The 22,569-nt window shown below is 39.1% G+C and overlaps 1 protein-coding gene across 1 annotated transcript; it reads left to right on the top strand.

The window, feature by feature from the left end:
- The first annotated feature begins 4,197 nt into the window (after positions 1 to 4,197).
- On the top strand, positions 4,198 to 19,778 carry LOC149287879 (striatin-interacting protein 1-like). The gene is made up of 21 exons (XM_089492257.1): positions 4,198 to 4,320; positions 5,967 to 6,036; positions 7,772 to 7,846; positions 8,031 to 8,165; positions 8,291 to 8,411; positions 10,930 to 10,998; positions 11,103 to 11,209; positions 11,405 to 11,532; positions 11,617 to 11,799; positions 11,980 to 12,197; positions 12,684 to 12,749; positions 13,277 to 13,340; positions 13,466 to 13,537; positions 13,626 to 13,700; positions 15,191 to 15,288; positions 17,698 to 17,824; positions 18,388 to 18,488; positions 18,885 to 18,951; positions 19,036 to 19,140; positions 19,225 to 19,429; positions 19,531 to 19,778. Exons 1-21 carry the CDS (start codon positions 4,198 to 4,200, stop codon positions 19,776 to 19,778), a joined length of 2,457 nt encoding a protein of 818 aa, XP_089348383.1.
- Positions 19,779 to 22,569: the final 2,791 nt, after the last annotated feature.

The following is a 22,569-nucleotide window of genomic DNA, read 5'->3' on the forward strand; positions in this document are numbered from 1 at the left end:
GGTAAATCAAAGTATGTTCTGCTAAGGAACATATTTAACCTGTTTCTGATAAGAATATGGGAATATTATTTTTTTACATGGGGATTATGGGTGGAATATTATAGTTACACATGCTAAGTAACATATTTGACCTGTTTCCGATAAGAATATGGGTATAATCTTTTTTTTTTTTTACATGGGGATTATGGGTGGAATATTATAGTTTCACATGCTAAGTAACATATTTGACCTGCTTCTGATAAGAATATGGGTATACTCATTTTTTTACATGGGGTAATGCGTGGAATATTATAGCTACACATGCTAAGGAACATATTTGACCTTTTTCTGATAAAAATATGGGAATATTATTTTTTTACATGGGGATTATGAGTGGAATATTATAGTTACACATGCTAAGGGACACATTTGACCTGTTTCTGATAATAATATGGCTATAAATATTTTTTACATGGGGATTATGGGTAGAATATCATGGTTTCAAATGCCAAAGAACCCATTTGACCTGTTACTGATAAAAATATGGGTATAGTATTTTTTTTGCATGGGGATTATGGGTGGAATATCATGGTTACAGATGCCAAAGAATACGTTTGACCTGTTTCTGATAAGAATATGGGAATATTATTATTTTTACATGGGGATTATGGGTGGCATATTATAGTTACACATGCTAAGTAACATATTTGATCTGTTTCTGATAAGAATATGGGTATACTCATTTTTTATATGGGGATTATGGGTGGAATATCATGGTTACAGATGCCAAAGAACACGTTTGACCTGTTTCTGATAAGAATATGGGATTTTTTTATTATTTTTACATGGGGATTATAGGTGGCATATTATAGTTACACATGATAAGGAACACGTTTGACCTGTTTCTGATAAGAATATGGGATTTTTTTATTATTTTTACATGGGGATTATGGGTGGAATATTATAGTTACACATGCTAAGGAACACATTTGACCTGTTTCTGATAAGAATATGGCTATAAATAATTTGTATATATGGGGATTATGGGTGGAATATTATGGTTACACATGTTTAGTACCTTATTCGACAAGTTTCTGTTAAGAATATGGCTATAATTATTTTTCTATATGGGGATTTTGGGTGCAATATCAAGGTTACACATGCCATGGAACATAATTGACCTCTTCCTGATAAGAATATGGGTAAAATCATTTTTCTACATGGGTATTATGGGTGGAATATTATGGTTACACATGCCTAGTAATGGGTACGATTACATTTTTTCATAGATATTATGGATACTATGATATGAATGCATGTGCCATGTAACATATTTGATCTATTTCTGTTAAGAAAATGGTTATAAATGGTTTTCTACATGGGGATTATGGGTGAAATGTCATGGTGATCAAATATGTTACTGGGCACGTGTAACCATGATATTCCACTTATTATCCCCATGTAAAAAATATCTTTAACTATATTCCTATCAGAAACAGGTCAAATGTGTCCCATAATCCTTAGGTAGAAAAAATATAGCAACATTCTTATGAGAAATGGGTCGAATATGTTACTAGGGGTGTGTAACCATGTCATTTCACCCATAATCCCCATGTAGAAAAAACATTTATAACCGTTTTCTCAACAGAAATAGATCAAATATGTTACATGGCACATGCAATCATATCATAGTATCCATAATATCTATGAAAAAATTTAATCATACCCATTTTCTTATCAGAAACAAGTGAAATACAATACTAGGCATGTGTAACCATAATATTCCACCCATAATACCCATGTAGAAAAATGATTGTACCCATATTCTTATCAGGAAGAGGTCAATTATGTTCCATAGCATGTGTAACCTTGATTTTGCACCCAAAATCCCCATATAGAAAAATAATTATAGCCATATTCTTAACAGAAACTTGTCGAATAAGGTACTAAACATGTGTAACCATAATATTCCACCCATAATCCCCATGTAAAAATAATAATATTCCCATATTCTTATCAGAAACAGGTCAAATGTGTTCCTTAGCATGTGTAACTATAATATGCCACCCATAATCCCCATGTAAAAATAATAAAAAATACCATATTCTTATCAGAAACAGGTCAAACGTGTTCTTTGGCATCTGTAACCATGATATTCCACCCATAATCCCCATGTAAAAAAATATTTATAGCCATATTCTTATCAAAAACATGTCAAATGTGTTACTTAGTATGTGTAACTATAATATTCCACCCATTATCCCCATGTAAAAAATGAGTATACCCATATTCTTATCAGAAACAGGTAAAATATGTTCCTTAGCATGTGAAGCTACAATATTCCACCCATAATCCCCATGTAAAAAAAAAGATTATACCCATAATCTTATCAGAAACAGGTCAAATATGTTACTTAGCATGTGTAACTATAATATTCCACCCATAATCCCCATGTAAAAAAAAAGAGTATACCCATATTCTTATCAGAAACAGGTCAAATATGTTACTTAGCAGGTGTAACCATGATATTCCACCCATAATCCCATGTAAAAAATTATTTATAGCTATATTCTTATCAGAAATGGGTCAAATGTGTTCCTTAGCATGAGTTACTATAATATTCCACCCATAATCCCCATGTAAAAAAATGAGTATACCTATATTCTTATCAGAAACAGATCAAATATGTTCTTTAGCATGTGTAACTATAATATTCCACCCACAATCCCCATGTAAAAATAATAATATTCCCATATTCTTATCAGAAACAGGTCAAACGTATTCTTTGGCATCTGTTACCATGATATTCCACCTATAATCCCCATGTAAAAAAATATTTATAGCTATATTCTTATCAGAAATGGGTCAAATGTGTTCCTTAGCATGTGTAACTATAATATTCCACCCATAATCCCCATGTTAAAAAAATATTATACCCATATTCTTATCAGAAATGGGTCAAATGTGTTACTTAGCATGCGTAACTATAATATTCCACCCACAATCCCTATGTAAAAATAAAAATGTTTCCATATTCTTATCAGAAACAGGTCAAATATGTTCCTTGGCATGTGTAACCATAATATTCCACCCATAATCCCCATGTAAAAAAAATATTATACCCATATCCTTATCAGAAATGAGTCAAATGTGTTCCTTAGCATGTGTAATTATAATATTCCACCCATAATCCCCATGTAAAAAAATGAGTATACCCATATTCTTATCAGAAATGGGTCAAATGTGTTATTTAGCATGTGTAACTATAATATTCCACCCATAATCCCCATGTAAAAAAATATTATACCCATATTCTTATCAGAAACAGGTCAAATATGTTATTTAGCATGTGTAACTATAATATTCCACCCATAATCCCCATGTAAAAATAATAAAATGCCCATATTCTTATCAGAAACAGGTCAAATGTGTTCTTTGGCATCTGTAACCATGATATTCCACCCATAATCCCCATGTAAAAAAATATTTATAGCCATATCCTTATCAGAAACAGGTCAAATGTGTTCCTTAGCATGTGTAACTATAATATTCCACCCATAATCCCCATGTTTAAAATGTATATTCCCATATTGTGCCAATCAAAACAGGTAAAATATGGTGTTACACATACACGTACCATAGTAAATCAATATTTTGATTACATAACATTTTTCTATTATTTCTATAGAATTTACTATGATTCCGTTATAAAACTGTATATATTTCAGCAAGTAAATAGTTAAACATTTGCAGCTCCTTTTTGCAATGCATTCATTGCAACTTAGTATCAAGAACTACCTAAAAGAACATACTTTGATTTACCATGAGTGTAAAATGTGTACTGACACCTATTGATAGTTCTGAGCATTGCAGCCAATCATCCCATCATCCCAATATGAGGTTTAGCACGTCCCTTCCAATAGTACACTATCAATAGTACTTTGTTTTGTCTTAATACGTCAAAAGTATATTACGTCTATATAAACAACTAAACCTTACGAACTCACAGCAGTACTGTTTTATTTCGGGGAGTTATTTTGCACGACTTTTAACAAACTGCTCTTCGCTATATAAAAACATTGTAATACTTTATATGTCTATTACAAGAGCCATCCCTTCTTGAAGGAAGGCGGTGACACGGCGTTCGCGTTCCATTGCGGAAATGTCCAGCTCGAAGACCTCGCGAGATTTACGTCACGGAGGCGTCGCCGGTAGAAGATGGAGGCCTCTGGACTGACAGCCAACAACAAGATGAGAACAGGAGTAGGTGCTACTGTAGCTGGTAGTCCCCAGCCTGGCAAGGGGCGAGAATATAACCGTAACCAGCGCAAAGATTCCGAGGTTAGTGGCACGAGTAAATGTTATTTTAGCTTACCTTATTAAACGGCTATAGGTCTAAGGTAAGCTAAGTGTCTAAACATCTTTACGTACTCCGGTTCCTTACACCACACTAGCACTGTTACTCCGTATTAAAAAAATGCCGGAAAAGAGTGCTTAGTCTACACCTTAAATAATGCTAAACAAGCAGACCCAGACTTGGTACTGTATTCATATAGTCCCTTTTCAATTGAATGGAATGTGGTGAAAAGGATACTCCAGCCATTATACACACTCTAATGGCTATGACTGTCTCATTTTATCTGTCTTGGAAATGCATAGAGGAAATCTGCAAAATCTTCCAAGGTGCATTTACCTGTTTGCCCACTCTCCCACCAGTACCTAAGCTTCCAAGAGATGTGTTGTTTGCCAAAGAGAATATGTGTTGTGCTAACTGCCAGCCAAATCCATTGCTGACTTGCATGAGGATTCCAGAGGGTCTAACGATACCACCCACATAAGGCAAAGAATGCATTCCACTCTTGCGCTTTTCTTTTTTGACTGCTTAAATCATTTACCTTTATGAGAAGCAACAGTACTTGAAGCAGTAAGTGGCTGGCTGGCTCTGAGTATAGTGTGCATGTACTTTGGTAAGCAGATGTGTTCGGCAAACATGTCCTACAAGCTTGGGGTTGCATACTTGCTCTATATGTTGGCAAACGGAACAAACTGCTAATTTAAAGGAGACACTTTGCTATCCTATGTGTTTAGGTGTATGTGATGGCTGGTGGGTCACTTTAATGCATTTTAACTTTTAACCTTTAGTAGAAGCTGAGTGCAGTTCTAGGTTCAGAAATGGAAACACCGCCACTCCATGAAGACGAAATGATCAAAAAGTGTATCTTATATTTGGATACTTGATCCCATATTTAAAAATAGATGTAAGAAAAAATATATTCAGAAGTGTGTTTTAAAAAAGTATACAATAAATATAATACCAGCCTCAAGGACGTACGTATATATTACGTATTTTTTTTAATAATTTCGTCTTCATGGAGTGCCAGTGTTTCTATCTCTGTTCGTTTCATACTTGGAGTGGATGCTCCTTTCTGCTTGTTTATACTGTAGATTTAATTAAATCTCTAAAAGCCACTAAGTCTTGCAAATGTAGACAAAAATATTAGAATTAAAACAAATATTTTTGAAAATTGGGTTACTTAGCAAATTTATAAATGCACGAAAGCCGTGGCATACCATTTTGGACTCCTGCAGGACCATTTTATTTAATGTTACTCATCATATGAGTGGGAACTTCTTTGGTGGCTATTCGCTGTAAGGTTCAGGCTTCTTTGCAAGAAGTAAATCCCTAGGCCCATCAGTGATATATGTGTGTGTGTAATGCATCAACATCAATAATTTGGATTTAAAGAAACTAAACTAAGGAAGAACCTTGCAGTCTACAGTCTAGAAATAATTTGAGTTTTCCCTCTGGACATCTCAATGTAAAGCAAAATACTGCCTCTTCTGCGTATTTCAGTGCACAGCAAAAATGCTACATCTCTTCTTGGCAGTTATTTTGCCATAAAGTATGTTGCCTTCTACAGATTTGACAGCTGCAGTTGGTTGTTACTCTGTCATTGCTGGTTGTAATTATTATACTGTTATTCAAGGGTTACTCTGAGTCACCAGATCTTGAATTTGTATATGCTGATGCTGACAAGTGGGCCGCAGAGCTGTCAGGTAAGCAAATCATGCCTCACCTATAGGTTTCATTCTTATTTCCTATGTTGCATTTGTAAACAATAATATTTTACAAATAATTCTAGTCTAACTAGCTTGTTCTGTATTACTTAAAGATCTGTTTAACCTCAAGTAACCAGTTTAACCTCAAGTACTAGTTAGGCCAGTTATATTTTGCTGGACAGCATTCAATTGTTGAATAAAAATTTCAGGTCTATATGTTTAACAACAGAATGAGAGAAAACATTTTTTTTTTTGTTGTGCACTTCTCAACGTGTCCTTTTACTTCTCGTTACTACATTTAGGTGATCCATGAATTTATAGGCACTGTCATTCCGTACGTGGATCTATAGAAATTCCTATATTATTTAGAGCAGGGGTCCTCAAACTACGGCCCGCGGGCCACATGCGGCCCGCGGAGCGCATTTACCCGGCCCGCCGGGTGTTTTTGCCTCAGGACATCCATGTGTTCCGAAAGATGCTTTCGAAACACAAGGATGGCTCTGTGAAGTCCCTGCGGCACGCGTTTACTTTAAAAACGCGGGGACCGCCGGGAGCAGGCGCACGCAGCGACGTCACTGACGTCCCATGCGTGCACCCATGGTAACCGAGCGCCGCAATATGCCGGCATATTGCGGCGCTCAGCAGTGAAACAGGCGGCACCAGCAAGCGGCTTTTAAACACTGATGCGGAGGAGAGAGAGGGGCGCCTAGCAACCGCTCGGCGCCCCTCGTTCTCCCCCGCATCCAAAAAAAGAAGACAGCCTTTAAAAGCCGCTCGCTGGTGCCCGCTGCTTCACTGCTGGGCGCCGAAATATGACGTCATATTACGGCGCTCAGCAGTGAAGCAGCGGGCACCAGCGAGCGGTGCAGGAAGAAAGAAGCATCGTGCTCCCATCGCTGGACTTCAAGGTGAGGGGGGGGGGTATATAGTGGGTAAGGGGGGAGAGGACATATAGTGGGTAAGGGGGGAGAGGATATATAGTGGGTGGGGGGATATATAGTGGGTGGGGGGGAGGGTATATTTGTTGATTTAACTTTACTTGTTCTTCATTTTAAATATTGTATTTATTCCCGTTTTGTTTCTTCACTTCAAAATAAGATATATGCAGTGTGCATAGGTATTTGTTCATAGTTTTTTTTTTTTTAACTATAGTCCGGCCCTCCAACGGTCTGAGGGACCGTGAACTGGCCCCCTGTTTAAAAAGTTTGAGGACCCCTGATTTAGAGGGTAACTGTACAACTGAAGTTAATTTTAATGTTAAGCGGAAAAACCTATTACTAACTGCTGACACTATAATTCAGGATCAGAGGATCTGAGAACTGCTGTCGATCATAAATGTGTAATTTACACAGTAATTGTCACAGAAATAATGTTTTTGTTTTCATTTAGATTTTCTGTTTGATGTATTATAAAGATTACCAACCTTTCCATTGTATTTACTATTGTAACAACGGCCAGACAGTGAATGTTGTTCCAAAAAAAAAAAAAAAAGACCTGATCTCTCAGTTTGGGCCTTTAATGGGGAACATTAGATGTATCTGTCTCTTTTGTTTGTAAATGAGGGGGGGTAATCGTTTTTTTTTTTCTTCTCAGTCTCTAGTAAATTTGTATTCTGTAAGGGCAGAAAAGTGGTAATGCCCATAATTTTAGAGTAGAACTAAACAGCTTGCGCATCAAGTCACAATGATGCCATGAACATTTAATTTCAGTATATTTGTATATCCTTACCTAGAACTGTACAGCTACACAGAAGGTCCAGAGTTCCAGCTAAACAGGAAATGCTTTGAAGAGGATTTCAAATTACATGGTATGAAACTCCCATTTCTTTAGCTAGTCAATATAAAGTTTGGTTTATTTCCATGCACTCCATACAGTGAATTGGTAAATAAGTACGTAGACTGCAGCCAGAACAGAGAGAATCACAACATTCTGGAGATCTTCAGTACCTCAACTATTCTGGCTTTAATTTTCAAGTTTTACATTAATTTCAGTTCCCGATAAGAAATGGACAGAGCTTGATGTTTCTCAGCAGCAAGCTCACACCATGCATCTTCTGGATGCACTGGAGGTCACAGCTAGGGAAAAAAGGCTCAAGATGGCACGAGCCATTCTGTACATAGCACAAGGTAAGCAGCTGAATCTGTGCCCTTGGCTATCTTGCTAGTAGATGAGCATGACTTATTTCTGCACATGCATTTTTTCATGTCTGGTAACATGCAACTAGCTCATATTCTCCATCTTTTTATTTTAGGCACTTTTGGGGAGTGTAACTCTGAAGCTGAAGTTCAAACTTGGATGCAACATAATATCTTCTTACTGCTAGAAGCTGGAGCATTTAATGCTTTGGTGGAACTTCTGAACATGGAAGTTGAGTGAGTAACAAAAAAATAAATAAATAATGGATAATTGGCTTTTTACTATGATTCTTGTGAGCTCTTTTACTTAATCAGGAAATATGTTCTGCTTTTGCATTCCTTAAGGAATGCTTATTAAAAATTCATAGTTTAGTACAGGGCTTGGCATTTTTTTAAATCTAGAAGTTAATCTAAAAAAGATTAATATAAAATTTTATAAAAATTAATATAAAATTAATATAAAAAAGATTAAGATAAAAAGAAAAAATAGAGTAAATCTAAAAAAGTTAGGAGCCAGGACTTCTTTTTGCCCAACACTCACACTTTGCCCCAGCACTCAGTCTTACACTTTGCCCCAGCACTCACAGTCTTACACTTTGCCCCAGCACTCACAGTCTTACACTTTGCCCCAGCACTCACAGTCTTACACTTTGCCCCAGCACTCACAGTCTTACACTTTGCCCCAGCACTCACAGTCTTACACTTTGCCCCAGCACTCACAGTCTTACACTTTGCCCCAGCACTCAGTCTTACACTTTGCCCCAGCACTCAGTCTTACACTTTGCCCCAGCACTCACAGTCTTACACTTTGCCCCAGCACTCACAGTCTTACACTTTGCCCCAGCACTCACAGTCTTACACTTTGCCCCCAGCACTTACACTTTGCCCCCAGCACTTACACTTTGCCCCCAGCACTTACACTTTGCCCCCAGCACTTACACTTTGCCCCCAGCACTTACACTTTGCCCCCAGCACTTACACTTTGCCCACACTAAAAAGCACCATTAATGAATCCCATTAATTAACTCTGTCCCCAGTTTCCCATAGGCATCTTTGTCACTAAATAGGTTCCCATAGTCCCATGTTTAGTGACAAAGATGCCTATAGGAAATTGGGGACAGAGTTTGCCTTTGCCCCCAGTCTCCTATAGCCATCTTTGTCCCAGCCTCCCACTGCCAAGCATATCAAATATGGGTATTTCCAACTGAAATGACAATCTTAGTGGCTGTCAAATTTTATGTGTCTTCATATTTTTGTATTCTACTACTTGTTCCTTCTAAGTGGTTGCTTTCTTAATGATTTGGACCCAAGTTCTGGGAATTTATATTTCCATAAGGACTGCTATTGATTAAATGTGGTGGGCTGTAGGGCTGCAACTAACGATTATTTTAATAATCGATTAGTTGGCCGATTATTTTTTTCGATTAATCGGATAAAAAAAAAACCAATATGCACATTTTTCATTTATTTAAAATAATTTAATGAACTGGATGTTAAAAAACAACTTAAAATTTACATTAACATTCTTATTTTGTTATGATGTAATAAAAAACAATATTTTCAAAGTACAAGAACCCAAACACAATATTTATGAAACAAAATAACCCAAAACATTCTGAAAATAGGTGGGCTATTACTGTTCAAGAAACTTTGCCCCAGCACCCAGCACTTTGCACCCAGCCCTGGCACTTTGCACTCAGCACTTTGCCCCAGCCCTGGCACTTTGCACCCCGAACTTTGCACCCAGCACTTTGCACCCAGCACTTTGCACCCAGCACTTTGCACCCAGCACTTTGCACCCAGCACTTTGCACCCAGCACTTTGCACCCAGCACTTTGCACCCTGCCCTGGCACTTTGCCCCTGCCCTGGCACTTTGCCCCTGCCCTGGCACTTTGCACCCAGCACTTTGCACCCAGAACTTTGCACCCAGCCCTGGCACTTTGCACCCAGCACTTTGCACTGTGCCCCTGCACCCAGTCTCCAACTCTGCCCTGCCCCCACACTCACACCCTGCACCCACTCTGCCCTGCACCCACTCTGCCCTGCACCCAGTCTCCCACTCTGCCCTGCACCCAGTCTCCTGCCCTGCCCCCACACTCACACCCTGCCCTGCATCCCCACCCCCACTCTACCCTGCACTCAGTCTCCTACCCTGGCCTGCCCTGCACCCACACTCACACCCTGCCCTGCATCCCCTGAAACCCCACCCCCACCCCCGCGAATCGCTCTGTGCGAATGGAGCCACTCGCACAGAGCCACTCGCACAGACATGAAGAATACTTACCTCCGGAACACGTCACATCCGTCACGTAACTAAAAGAAGGCGGAGACTGCAGAGCGCGTAGCAGAAGCGGGGAACGCTCGCGGAGGTAAGTAAAAGGAGCCGAGTGCTCCAACAACGAATCGATCACTTGATTAATCGATAACGGAAATCGTCGACAACGATTTCCGTTATCGATTATTATCGATTTTATCGATTCGTTGTTTCAGCCCTAGTGGGCTGCATATGTAGATTCCCCAAAAACACATCTTCATCGTCATCAGTTTGCCTGCATGGTTTACATTTGTAAATTTGCTAAGCATATGCTAATACTAGACTCAAAAATTTTGTGGCCAACTAAATGAGGAAATGTATGTAACAACTCAAATGACCTAGCAACCCCCACAAATTTCAGTGTCTCTTTTGCATCCTAAGGCGTCTCACATTTACCTTTAAACTTTTTGTTCAGTAGATTAACTTGTTTTTATTTTTAGAAACAGTGCTGCTTGCAGCAACGCAGTGAGAAAGCCTGCCATCTCGTTAGCCGACAGCACTGACTTGCGGTAAGTGTAGATATCCACATGGACAAAGATGTTAATATGTAGACTTTTGTAATGTGCTGTTTTGCTGAATTTAATATTCTCCACACTATCATGTCATTGTGCAGGGTACTGTTGAACATTATGTATTTGATGGTGGACACCCTGCGTGAAGATGGTGAAAATGATAGTGCAGACTGGAAAGCCATGAGGGAAACCTTTCGTGCAGAGCTGGGTAATGGGTCCTTACACTCTGTAATGCACACCCACATAAGCCAGAATGAGCGTGCATAACACATCAGTTTTTTATTAATTGGAATTACATTGACATTGTGTAAGCAAATCAATTAGAATACAGGTTTTGTGTAAAAAAAAAAATAAAAAAAAAAAAGGGGGTTCGGAATTTAAAAAGGTGTTATTTCTCTTATAGGTGCTCCTTTGTATAACAATGAGCCCTTTGCTGTAATGCTTTTTGGTATGGTCGCAAAGTTCTGTAGTGGGCATGCTCCTCATTTCCCCATGAAGAAAGTACTACTGCTGCTGTGGAAAACTGTGTTGGTGAGTGTGATTATTGTCATATGTGCCTTTTATTGCCTGTACATTTCATTTAATTTCTTTGTCTGACATTCTTCATCCCTACAGTGCACCCTTGGCGGGTTTCAGGAACTGCAAGAGATGAAATCCCAAAAACGGGGGATTCTAGGTCTGCCTCCCCTTCCCGAAGACAGCATTAAAGTTATCCGGAATATGAGAGCTGCATCTCCCCCAGCATCAGCATCTGACCTCATTGAACAACAACAAAGGAGAGGTCGACGGGAACATAAGGCAAGAAAAATACTGTTCATTTTGGAGTACCTTTTTAAGAAGGAGTAACCATGCTAAGAGGAGACGGATATTCTTTGGAGAGTGGCAGATCAGCAGAGATTTATAGGAATTTCCCTCTTTTGCCATGGAATGCTTAGATTAACTATTTGTACCTTTTTTTTTTTTTTTTTTTTTTTGCAGGCTCTCATTAAGCAGGATAACCTTGATGCTTTTAATGAAAGAGATCCTTACAAAGCAGATGATTCCCGTGATGAAGAGGAGGAGAATGATGAAGATAACAGCCTTGAGGGAGAGCCATTTCCATTGGAGCGGGAGGAAGTAATGCCTCCATCTGTAACTAACCCCTCCACTGACCGCCTGGCCTTCCCTAAGGGCTTGCCTTGGGCACCCAAAGTGAGGTGGGTTTCTTTCCAGTTGAGGGGTGATCATAGGGTTAGCTAGCGGTGCCTGGGTGTAGTATTCCTTTGGCGCCCTCACACAAACACACACACACACATTAACATGCAAACACACTCTTAACATCATACGCTTATACATACATACCCACACAATATCTTCCTCCTCTCCCTCGCACAAACACCATACAATAACATGCACACACTAACACCATGCACAAATACATGCAGACTTTGCAGCCATACAGTAACACCACACACTTCACCTCTGCAGTCACCCCACCCTCCTCAGAGCCCTGTTTCCTGCAGCTCGCACACTTTGTGCAAGTTTCGCACTGTTGCCAACCCTTCACTGATGGACACCCTTGTTATTGGGTTATAGCGTGCCCCTCTCCCACTTTGTGTGCGAATGTTATTTGTTTTCATGAGCATTTGCTTGTTGATTTTCTGAATTCTGCTCCATCTTCTCTTTGTTTCTATTCCCCATAGGGAGAAAGATATTGAGATATTCTTGGAATCTAGTCGTAGTAAATTCATTGGATACACGCTGGGAAAGTAAGTGTATGGCTATTACGCGTTGGATAAAAGGGAAGTGGTTTTCCTTATGCAGTGTTCTTCTTGATTATAAGACTCCCCAAAATTTGAATATTAATTAAAGAAAAAGCCTGAATATAAGGCTATAGGAAAAAGTTTTACTAGTAAATATTTAATTCACATTTAATAAAAACTAATTTCCCTAAAAATGCATTTGTTTATTTTTCAACCCGCCCCCCCAGTTAAGCACATCTTCCCCACAGCTTGCCACCCCCGCCACCAGGTCTCCTGCAGCGCTGCGGGAGATCTGGATCTTAGACTTATAGTCAGACCTCTATTTGAGGTCGGATTATAAGACGACATCGAATATAAGATGAGGGGTATATTTCAGAGCATTTGCTTGTCTTATATTCAAACAAATATGGTAACTATTTTTTGCCATTCTGTAATGAAGATTGTCAGTAAATATAAATCGGTTAGGTTCTGGTAGATACTGTGTATCTCTTCAGCCTGGTTTGTGGGATTCTCAGTGCTTCTTTCCTTTTTAGTGACACGGATACAGTAGTTGGCTTACCACGTCCAATACATGAGAGTATTCGTACCTTAAAACTGGTAAGTGTCTTTTTAGTGAGAGCAAGAATATGTGTGTAAGTCATATAATACTGTGTGTTGTATTTCCTTTCTGGGCATGTTAATACACATACCATTTTCTCTTTTCTTGTACCCCTCTATCATAGCACAAGTACACCTCTGTAGCTGAGGTTCAAATTCATCAGGAAGAAGAGTTTGTAAGGTGTCCTCTCTCTGGAGTATGTGAGACTTCTGAATGATTATTCTTGCTTTTGGTTGTAGTTCGAATTCTTCTTTTTTTTTAATTTTTCAACTTTCTGAATTCAGGGGGAAGAAGAAGTTGAGCAGGTTCCTTCAGAAATACTGTACCAAGGACTTCTTCCCAGTCTACCCCAATATATGGTAAATGTCCAGTGCCTTCCTACTTCAGTTCATATGCCTCCAGCTAAAGTATAATAAGTCACCACTGTTTGCTATTAAAATGTAATTTGTTTTACAACTTTCCCAAAAGAGGGGTTTAAGTTGCACTGTGTAATATTGTGTGCTTTGGCTTGCCACATTGCTTGTTGACTTGTTTACTTGAAGCCTTTCATATAGGACAGGGAACAACATACAGCAGCCTTTCACTTTAGTGCTCTTAAATTATGTCAGTCATTCTGGTTTGACATTTTATAAAATATAATAGTGTCTTTATTTTGTAAATCACTTTTCATTTGAAGGCTTGCCTCAATGTTCTTTGAAGTTTTTGTTAAAATTATTATTTGTTTGTATTTATTGTATACTTAGTTACCATTATACAATGTCAATGTATAAACCATTCGGTTTATTTTTCGTATACGGATAATGGTTAAATAATTGACATAGATGTCAATCATTTCAGTTACGTTTCATCTTCCTTCAACGTGAAAAAAACAGTGCCGTGAAAAAGTTCTTACTCCCTTCCAGACTTCTTAGATTTTTAGATCATCAGATTAATTTTAATATTAAACAAATATTAACTGAGTAAACACAAAATGCATTTTTTAAAATTTCCTCTTTGTTACTAAATTAAGCAAATAGCCAAATTGAATTGATAGTTGGGTTTCATTTCAGTAGACTCACCCAGGCACAATTACTTTCAGCCCTGTTGAATCTAAATGTCAATTAAATAGAACCTGTCTTGCAAAGTAATGTAGGCTAAAAGGCCTCAAAAGTCAGCACATGATGCGGTGATCTAAAGAAATTCAAGAACATCTGAGAAACAAACTCATTGACAGTCATTTGTAAGAATCTGGGTCTCCAACAAACCACGTTGAGAGGCATTATCTACAAAACCTTCCCAGGAGTGGCTGACCTACCAAATTTTTTTCCAAGAGGACCAGGGGGCGTAAATAACTGCAGGCCTCGCTTGCCCGAGTTAAGGTCAATGTTCATGATTCCACAATAAAAAATAAAAAAAAAAACTGTACAAAAATGGCATCCATTGGAGAGTTGCTAGCCGAAATCTACTGCTGACCAAAAAGAACACAAAGGTTCTTCTCACATTTGCTATAATAAGAACATCATACGAACAGTCAAACACGGTGGTGGTAAACCGATGGTTTGGGGCTGCATTGCTGCTTCAGGACCTGGATGACTTGCCATAATTGATAGAACCAGGAATTCTACTCTTTTCACAGCACTGTATGAGTGTCCCATGTTAGGGTCAATACAAACAAATACATGTTCATTTTGTATATACAATTACATGGTATTTGGTTTTTACACGTTTTATTTGTTTAACTTAACCTAAATGTTTTTTATACATATTCTCTACTCCCATAAGACATCTACTTGAAGGAATGACACACTATGTGATATATTTATAAAACTAAAGTAATTTAAAATGATGGTCTACTTTTTACACATTTCAGATTGCGTTGCTAAAGATCCTGCTTGCTGCTGCCCCTACCTCGAAAGCCAAGACCGATTCTATTAATATTCTAGCGGATGTGCTACCTGAAGAGATGCCGTGAGTAATGGGCTATTTCTAGTGGGGATTGTGGGCAAATGTCAGAAGGGTTTGCTAAAAAAAAAAAATTAAGAATTATGATTTTAATTCATTGGCTTCACTATACAGGACATTCCAACCCCAAGTAGGCTCCTCCTGCAGCAAGAGCAGGCCATGTATGATGCATAATTAAAGGTTCCATTGAACTCCCCTGCATACTTTTTGCCAACTTTCCCGTTAGTGCCAACACCTGCCACACTAACCTCAAACTTTTCCCCAACACTATCAAATTATACATAGTGGACATAAAACATAAGGTTTCCCTAAACACTTCCCTTCTTAGCACACATTTCAAACTCGAAACAGTAGTTGAGAAGAGAAAAGACCTCGCAAATGATAACACGGTTGTAACATAGCCTTTATTAATCAATCATACTCTACTCCTGCCTACAACATTGGTTCATTTCTTTGCCCCCTATCTTACCCACAAAAAGGAGGGGTTGTTGGTGTCAAGGCACATTTTAGACACACTGTACGTTCACACATGTTTTACCTGTACCACAAATGTAAAGGCTGTTTTCAACCTGTGTTTCGGGAGTGGTCTCAGGGAGTCTTTATATCCTCTTCAGGACCCCTCTCCTTCAGGGTGTCCCATTAGCACTTTAACCCATCCGCCCTAGTTCACTCTTTCCACTTCCCTCAGTCTCTATTTTTTTTTTTTTTCTATCCCTCTTCCTTCTCCTAGAAGTAGGCCCTGGCCTACCAACAAAAGGGAGCCATTTTTGGGGTCTAGGCACATTTAAGCCCAGTGGAAGTTCACCCATGTTTTACCCCTATCACAAACATATGTATACATCATTCAAACATTGTGTGGGTTGGAAAACATGTGGACCCCTAGGTTAATCACTTCAACAAAAGCTAATTGGAGTCAGGAGTAAGCAAACCTCTGAAGTCTAATCAATAGTTGGCACCGGTTTGACAGAGTTTTTGAGCGGCTTTGACTTGTAAATGAACACGCAAACATTTTCTGTTTGCTGTTCTCAAGAAGCATCTGCTGTTACCCATGCCTCACAAAAAAGAAATCTCAGAAGACCTAGAATCAAGAAATGTTGATTTGCATAAAGCTAGAAAGGGTTACAAAGTAATCTCAAAGAAATATTTATCAGTCCACAGTTAGACAATTTGTTTAGAAATGAGTACAATTTAGTACTGTGGCTACTATCCCTAGTGGGCATTCTAAACCTGTTATAGATGGTGTGGATTAACCTCAAGGGAGACATCCTAAGAATATGGCTGAGCTTAAGCAGTCCTTTAAGGAAGAATAGTCTAAACAGGGGCGTACCTAGAGTATTTGACACCTGAGGTGGATCCTGGATGTGACACCCCCCTACACACACACACACTTTAAAAGTGCATAGCTTCTATCGTTATATACTTAGGCACGCACTGACGGTGGTACAGCATAACACCTATCTCTATATACTGAGGCCCACATTGATGGTGGTACAGCATGACCCCTATAACTATATACTGAGGCAGACATTTACAATAATGCAGCATAACCCCTATCAATATATACTAAGCCAATGTGGTGTAGGCCTACCAATTCAGTGTCTGGACCACACACTTACACATGCATGCTATCACACACACACGCATTCACAAACATTCATTCACTCATTCATATACTCGTATACATTTACTAATCCACTCTCACTGAATGCTTTTTCCTACCTTTCCTCTGTCACTGTCACTTTTCCTGCTACAGCTCCTTTACTGCCTCCTCTTCGTTCTTCCTCTTGGCTCTTCGTCATCTGTGTCCTTCCGGTGCAGTCAGAGCGGAAGGCGGTAGGCACAACTTCAGTCTTGTGCGCAGGGATATGTCAGGAAATCCTGACGCACAGCATCAGTTGCCGCGCGCATCGCAAGGGAGCAGGATCTGAGGTCTGCATTAACTGCTCCCTTGATTGGCATTAAGCCGGTTAGAGGGAGATCCTTGATCTCCCCAACCTAGACTGCTCCTCTAGCGGCGGACTGCCCACCCCCCGCTAGGTATACTACTGAGTCTAAAATTCCTGAACATTATGCAGGTCTGATCTGCAGCTACTGGAAGCGCTTTCAAGTTATTGCTGAAAAAGGTGGTTCCACCAGTTACTAAATTAAAGTTAAAAAGTTATTTTTTCCACCAGCACTGTGGATGCTTAATGGGTGTGTTCAATAACGACATGTAAGACTATCATTGTTTGTGTGTTATTAGCTTAAGCAGCACCTGTCTACATTCACATTTTATCATCCATTAATGCAGAAAACAGGTTATCCCAAAGGGTTCATATGTGTATGCATATATAGCTATAAATATATTACGCACAAAACATTTCTATCAATATTTTTATGGTTCTTGACTGTCAATTTTGATATCTTGTGTCCCAGGACAACGGTTCTGCAGAGTATGAAACTTGGAGTAGATGTGAATCGACACAAAGAGATTATTGTTAAGGCCATTTCTGCTTTGCTTCTCCTTCTACTGAAACACTTCAAACTAAATCATGTTTATCAGGTTTGTCTTCCAACCATCTTGACTTTTTTTAAAAAGTTTTTTATCAAAGCTCAGTAACCTTCAGGAATATACGTTCCAAGAATAGCTGCTGGCACTCGTGGGACTTGATTTCAAATAAATCTCAAGAAGCTCTGTTTTACAAGTACTGTATGTATGTCTCAGATGTGATCCGTAAAAACCTTTGCAGTTTACTGATAAATGACACATGCCATCTGCATCTTCATATACTGATAGTGTAGTATCTGCCTTGTCTCCACTGTAATTCACTGTTGAATGTTCTCTATGCCTGTCAGTTCAGCAATGTGTTTCTTATTTTACATCATGATTTTGTTTTCATAAAAGTAATGTGTGTTCCGTAATTTACATTGATATATGTACCTTAAAGGTAACATTTCTGCCTCCTATTGTTGTGAAGCTACACTTATGTTGCATAGCACTCAAAAGATAATTTGTTTTGGGGTGCTTCCTGGTCATCATGATGGTTCTAGTTGCATAACTGTAACAGCTAATCATAGCTAGATAGTTCATTCATTGCTTTTAGTTATCTTTCCTTCTATCCTCAGATGGAGTACATGGCACAGCACCTGGTATTTGCAAACTGTATTCCTTTAATACTTAAATTCTTTAATCAGAATATCATGTCTTACATCACTGCTAAGAACAGGTAAGTCCTCCAAGGTAAAAGGGCATATACTGTAGACACTTATTAAAGGGGCATCCTTGACAGTTCTCTTTCTGGATCGTCAAAGTAAACCTGTTTCCTTCAGTGCCTTGGCTTGGCCTTAGGTCTTGCCTATTAAGTGCCTCTGAGTGACACTCGTTTAGTGAATCATCCTATTCATGCAGTAGAGCCAACTTGGCATACACACATGACTGCGCAAGCAATTGGAGCGTGCATATCCATGTGCACTTCACCTTATGTCTGCGACAAGATTATGTCAGCAAAGACCAGAGGCTAAAGATTTCTACATGGTGTTACATACAGTAAAATTCTAGAGGTTTCAATTATTTGACAAATGGCCAAAGTTATGGATGACGGTTCCTCTTTTCTCTGCTATAGTATTTCCGTTTTGGATTATCCTTACTGTGTGGTCCATGAGCTGCCAGAGTTGACTGCTGAGAGTTTGGTAAGTAGCTGTTAGTGGTAGTATCAATTTAACCTTGTACTTCTAACGTTTCTCAATGTATGTCATTATTCTTCCTTACTAAAGGAAGCGGGAGACAATAATCGGTTCTGTTGGAGAAATTTGTTTTCCTGCATAAACCTTCTACGCATCTTGAACAAACTGACAAAGTGGAAGCATTCAAGAACAATGGTGAGAAAGCGTTTAATATTTGGTGGTTATTCTTAAGCATTTAAGAGTATTGCACTAATCCCTTTTTTTATTTTTATTTTACAGATGCTTGTGGTTTTCAAGTCTGCCCCTATCTTAAAAAGGGCTCTTAAGGTTAAACAGGCCATGATGCAGTTATATGTGCTAAAACTGCTTAAAGTCCAAACTAAATATCTAGGCAGACAATGGAGGAAAAGCAACATGAAAACAATGTCGGCAATTTACCAGAAAGTCCGGCACCGTCTGAATGATGATTGGGCTTATGGGAATGGTATGTATTTAAATGAGTGTGAGTGTGAGAAAAGCTTGTTTACGGTGGCCTTGGGGAGATGCCCAACTGTCTTCCCTTAATTTATTTATTTCCTCTCATAGACCTGGATGCCCGTCCTTGGGACTTTCAAGCTGAAGAATGTGCCCTCAGGGCAAACATTGAACGTTTCAACTCACGGCGTTATGACCGGACACACAGAAATCCTGACTTTCTCCCTGTTGATAACTGTCTTCAGAGTGTCCTGGGGCAGCGAGTAGATCTGCCAGATGATTTTCAGATGAACTATGACCTCTGGCTGGAAAGAGAAGTGTTTTCAAAACCTATATCTTGGGAGGAGTTGTTGCAGTGATTTTTGTATTGATTGACACTCCAATACCTATAACACTATTTTATGTCCCAAAGCATCCAGATTCCTACAATAGTGCTTATTGTAAGTAGGATCTCTTGTCCCTCCGGTGTTGGCTATGAACATTTTTAATGAGTCAGTGAGTGCCTCTATGTTCCATAAAATGTGGAGTTGGTTCATATTCTTTATTTGTTATTTATGTTCCATATGTCACATTCCTATGGTATATCTGCCAGAACAGTCTTTTTAAATATATTTGTGGATTATGTTTGCATTAAAATGATTGGGATTCTTAGAGCTGATGTGAATTGAATCTTTAATTTTGGGGATAAAAGTTACAGCATGCCTCCCCAAGTTTCCCTTATACTAATTGTATAATGTTTCAGTCCAGCGTTAGAAAGTGGGATGCATGTCTGTGTATAACTTCATTTTTTTTCTTAGTCTGAGTGGAATATGTATTCAGAGATATTTTGAGTACTTAGGCTAAATAATTGAATACGGATTTTGGTAGTACAGGAGAGGGTGTTTAGGCTCTAGTAATCGATTGGTGTATTTTAATATAGGGGCAGAAGCTGAGTTGCACTACAATTATCTTTAAAGCCTAGAATCCTTTAGATGGATGGCAGAAAAAGCAAGATTATTAGAAAAACATTTTACTAAAGCCAGCAGAAAAGCGTTTAGCTTTTCATGTAGACTAAAAAAAAAGGAAACCACTGTGGTACTGTACAGGTTTTTTGTTTTTTTTTTATCTTCTGTTGAAACTCCTGTTAGCTCAGTGGCACATATGTTGAAGGAGATGACACTAATGGGTAAAACGGATAAATCAATAGAACCTAATGGTTTAGAGTGTGCGTGTTAAACCATTAACTAAATTTAACCAGTCACTACTGACAAGATTAGCTGTAGCAGATTGGAAGTTGGCAATTGTAGTACAACTTAAATTACATTCATGCCAATTACATTGTCCGTCAGTAGTAAAATTTTGTTTAAGGAAAAGATTGTCAAATGACTGAATGTAAATTGCTCTCAAGATCAGAAACCACATGGGTCCACTACAGGGAGATTTGGTCAAACTAACACAATTGTATTTCAACACGGTAATTACAATAATTCTGCAATAGAAGTAAATATCTAATTTTCAGTAAGGCATTTAATATTTCTTAACATTGCAGTGTTTCTTATTGGATGTTAAAAGAATTTAAGAGGTAAGTCAGTGGCCTAGCAACGGGAGAAAAAAGTTTGCCGTTAATGGTGAATATTCTGAGGTAGGTCTTTGTTACTGTTGTGGTACCTCACAGGAACACTATTTTTCTTGGCTATATAACAAAAGGTCTACAAAGGTCTGCAACATGGTAGACATTTCTGGTAAAACCAAGCCAAATGGCTAGTGAAAAAGTAAATCAAGAAGGCTGTTTACAAAAACAAAGGGGAGGCATTTGGGACTAATTATTTTTGTGTGCCAAAAAGGTGAAAAATGCCACTTTTACAGATCTCTGGTCAGATAAATCATGACAAAAGTAATATGTACTAATAAAGCTTAACATTTAATATGAATAATAAAAATGACCATATTACAAATTATGCATGAGGACAATAGTCTACCCTCATGGGATCCAAACAAAATATGTGATCCTGTGGCGGTGAAAAAATCAAATATACTAAATTGCTGTATACAAGTTATACAAGTTATAGCTCAACTGCAATAGGCAGTGTCCTGTTACCGACTCTACAGTATCAGAGCAGAGGGTAATAGCTGGTAGCCCAAAGGAACAATCATCCTCACTAGTTGATCTTTCCCTAACAGGAAAATTTATAAATCAATGCTGAATTCTATACGGAATAGGGCTGCAACTAACGATTATTTTCATAATCTATTAGTTGGCCGATTATTTTTTCGATTAATCGGATAAAAAAATGAATGTAAATTTTTCATTTATTTAAAATAATTTAATAAACAAATGATGTTAAATACAAACAGCATAATAAAAAAACTTTGATTAAATGCATTTCTTGCCTTTATTTCGCAACCAGCCCCCCAATTTATGCATGTTTGAGCCCAGGCTTGCCACGCTGCCTCCCAGACATGCCACGCTGCCTCCCACATATGCCACTCCACGCTGCCCCCCACATATACCACTCCACGCTGCCTCCCACATATGCCACTCCACGCTGCCTCCCACATATGCCACTCCACGCTGCCTCCCACATATGCCACTCCACGCTGCCTCCCACATATGCCACTCCACGCTGCCTCCCACATATGCCACTCCACGCTGCCTCCCACATATGCCACTCCACGCTGCCTCCCACATATGCCACTCCACGCTGCCGCCCACATATGTCACTCCACTCTGCCTCCCACATATGCCACTCCACGCTGCCTCCCACATATGCCACTCCACGCTGCCTCCCACATATGCCACTCCACGCTGCCTCCCACATATGCCACTCCACGCTGCCTCCCACATATGCCACGCTGCCTCCCACATATGCCACGCTGCCTCCCACATATGCCACGCTGCCTCCCACATATGCCACTCCACGCTGCCTCCCACATATGCCACTGTGCCTGATACATCTTATACCCCGATACACCACTCCATCCTCCCCAGACATGCCACACTGCCCTCCCCACATATGCCACTCCACTCTACCCCCAGATATGCCACTGTGGCCCCAGATCTGCCTTATACACCCTGATACACCACTCTGTCCTCCCCAGACATGCCACACTGCCCTCCCCACATATGCCTTATATACCCTATATGCCTTATACCCCCAGATATGTCACTCC

Source organism: Sceloporus occidentalis, unplaced genomic scaffold (assembly GCF_023333645.1).
Source record: "Sceloporus occidentalis isolate IW3139 unplaced genomic scaffold, rSceOcc1.0.p SCAF_55, whole genome shotgun sequence".
Lineage (NCBI taxonomy): Eukaryota > Metazoa > Chordata > Lepidosauria > Squamata > Phrynosomatidae > Sceloporus > Sceloporus occidentalis.

Coding starts and splice junctions, on each gene's coding strand:
- LOC149287879 (XM_089492257.1), top strand. CDS start 4,198: ATGGAGGCCTCTGGACTGACAGCCAACAACAAGATGAGAACAGGAGTA. Junction 6,037..7,771: donor GTGGGCCGCAGAGCTGTCAG/GTAAGCAAATCA, acceptor ATCCTTACCTAG/AACTGTACAGCTACACAGAA. Junction 19,430..19,530: donor TGATTGGGCTTATGGGAATG/GTATGTATTTAA, acceptor TTCCTCTCATAG/ACCTGGATGCCCGTCCTTGG.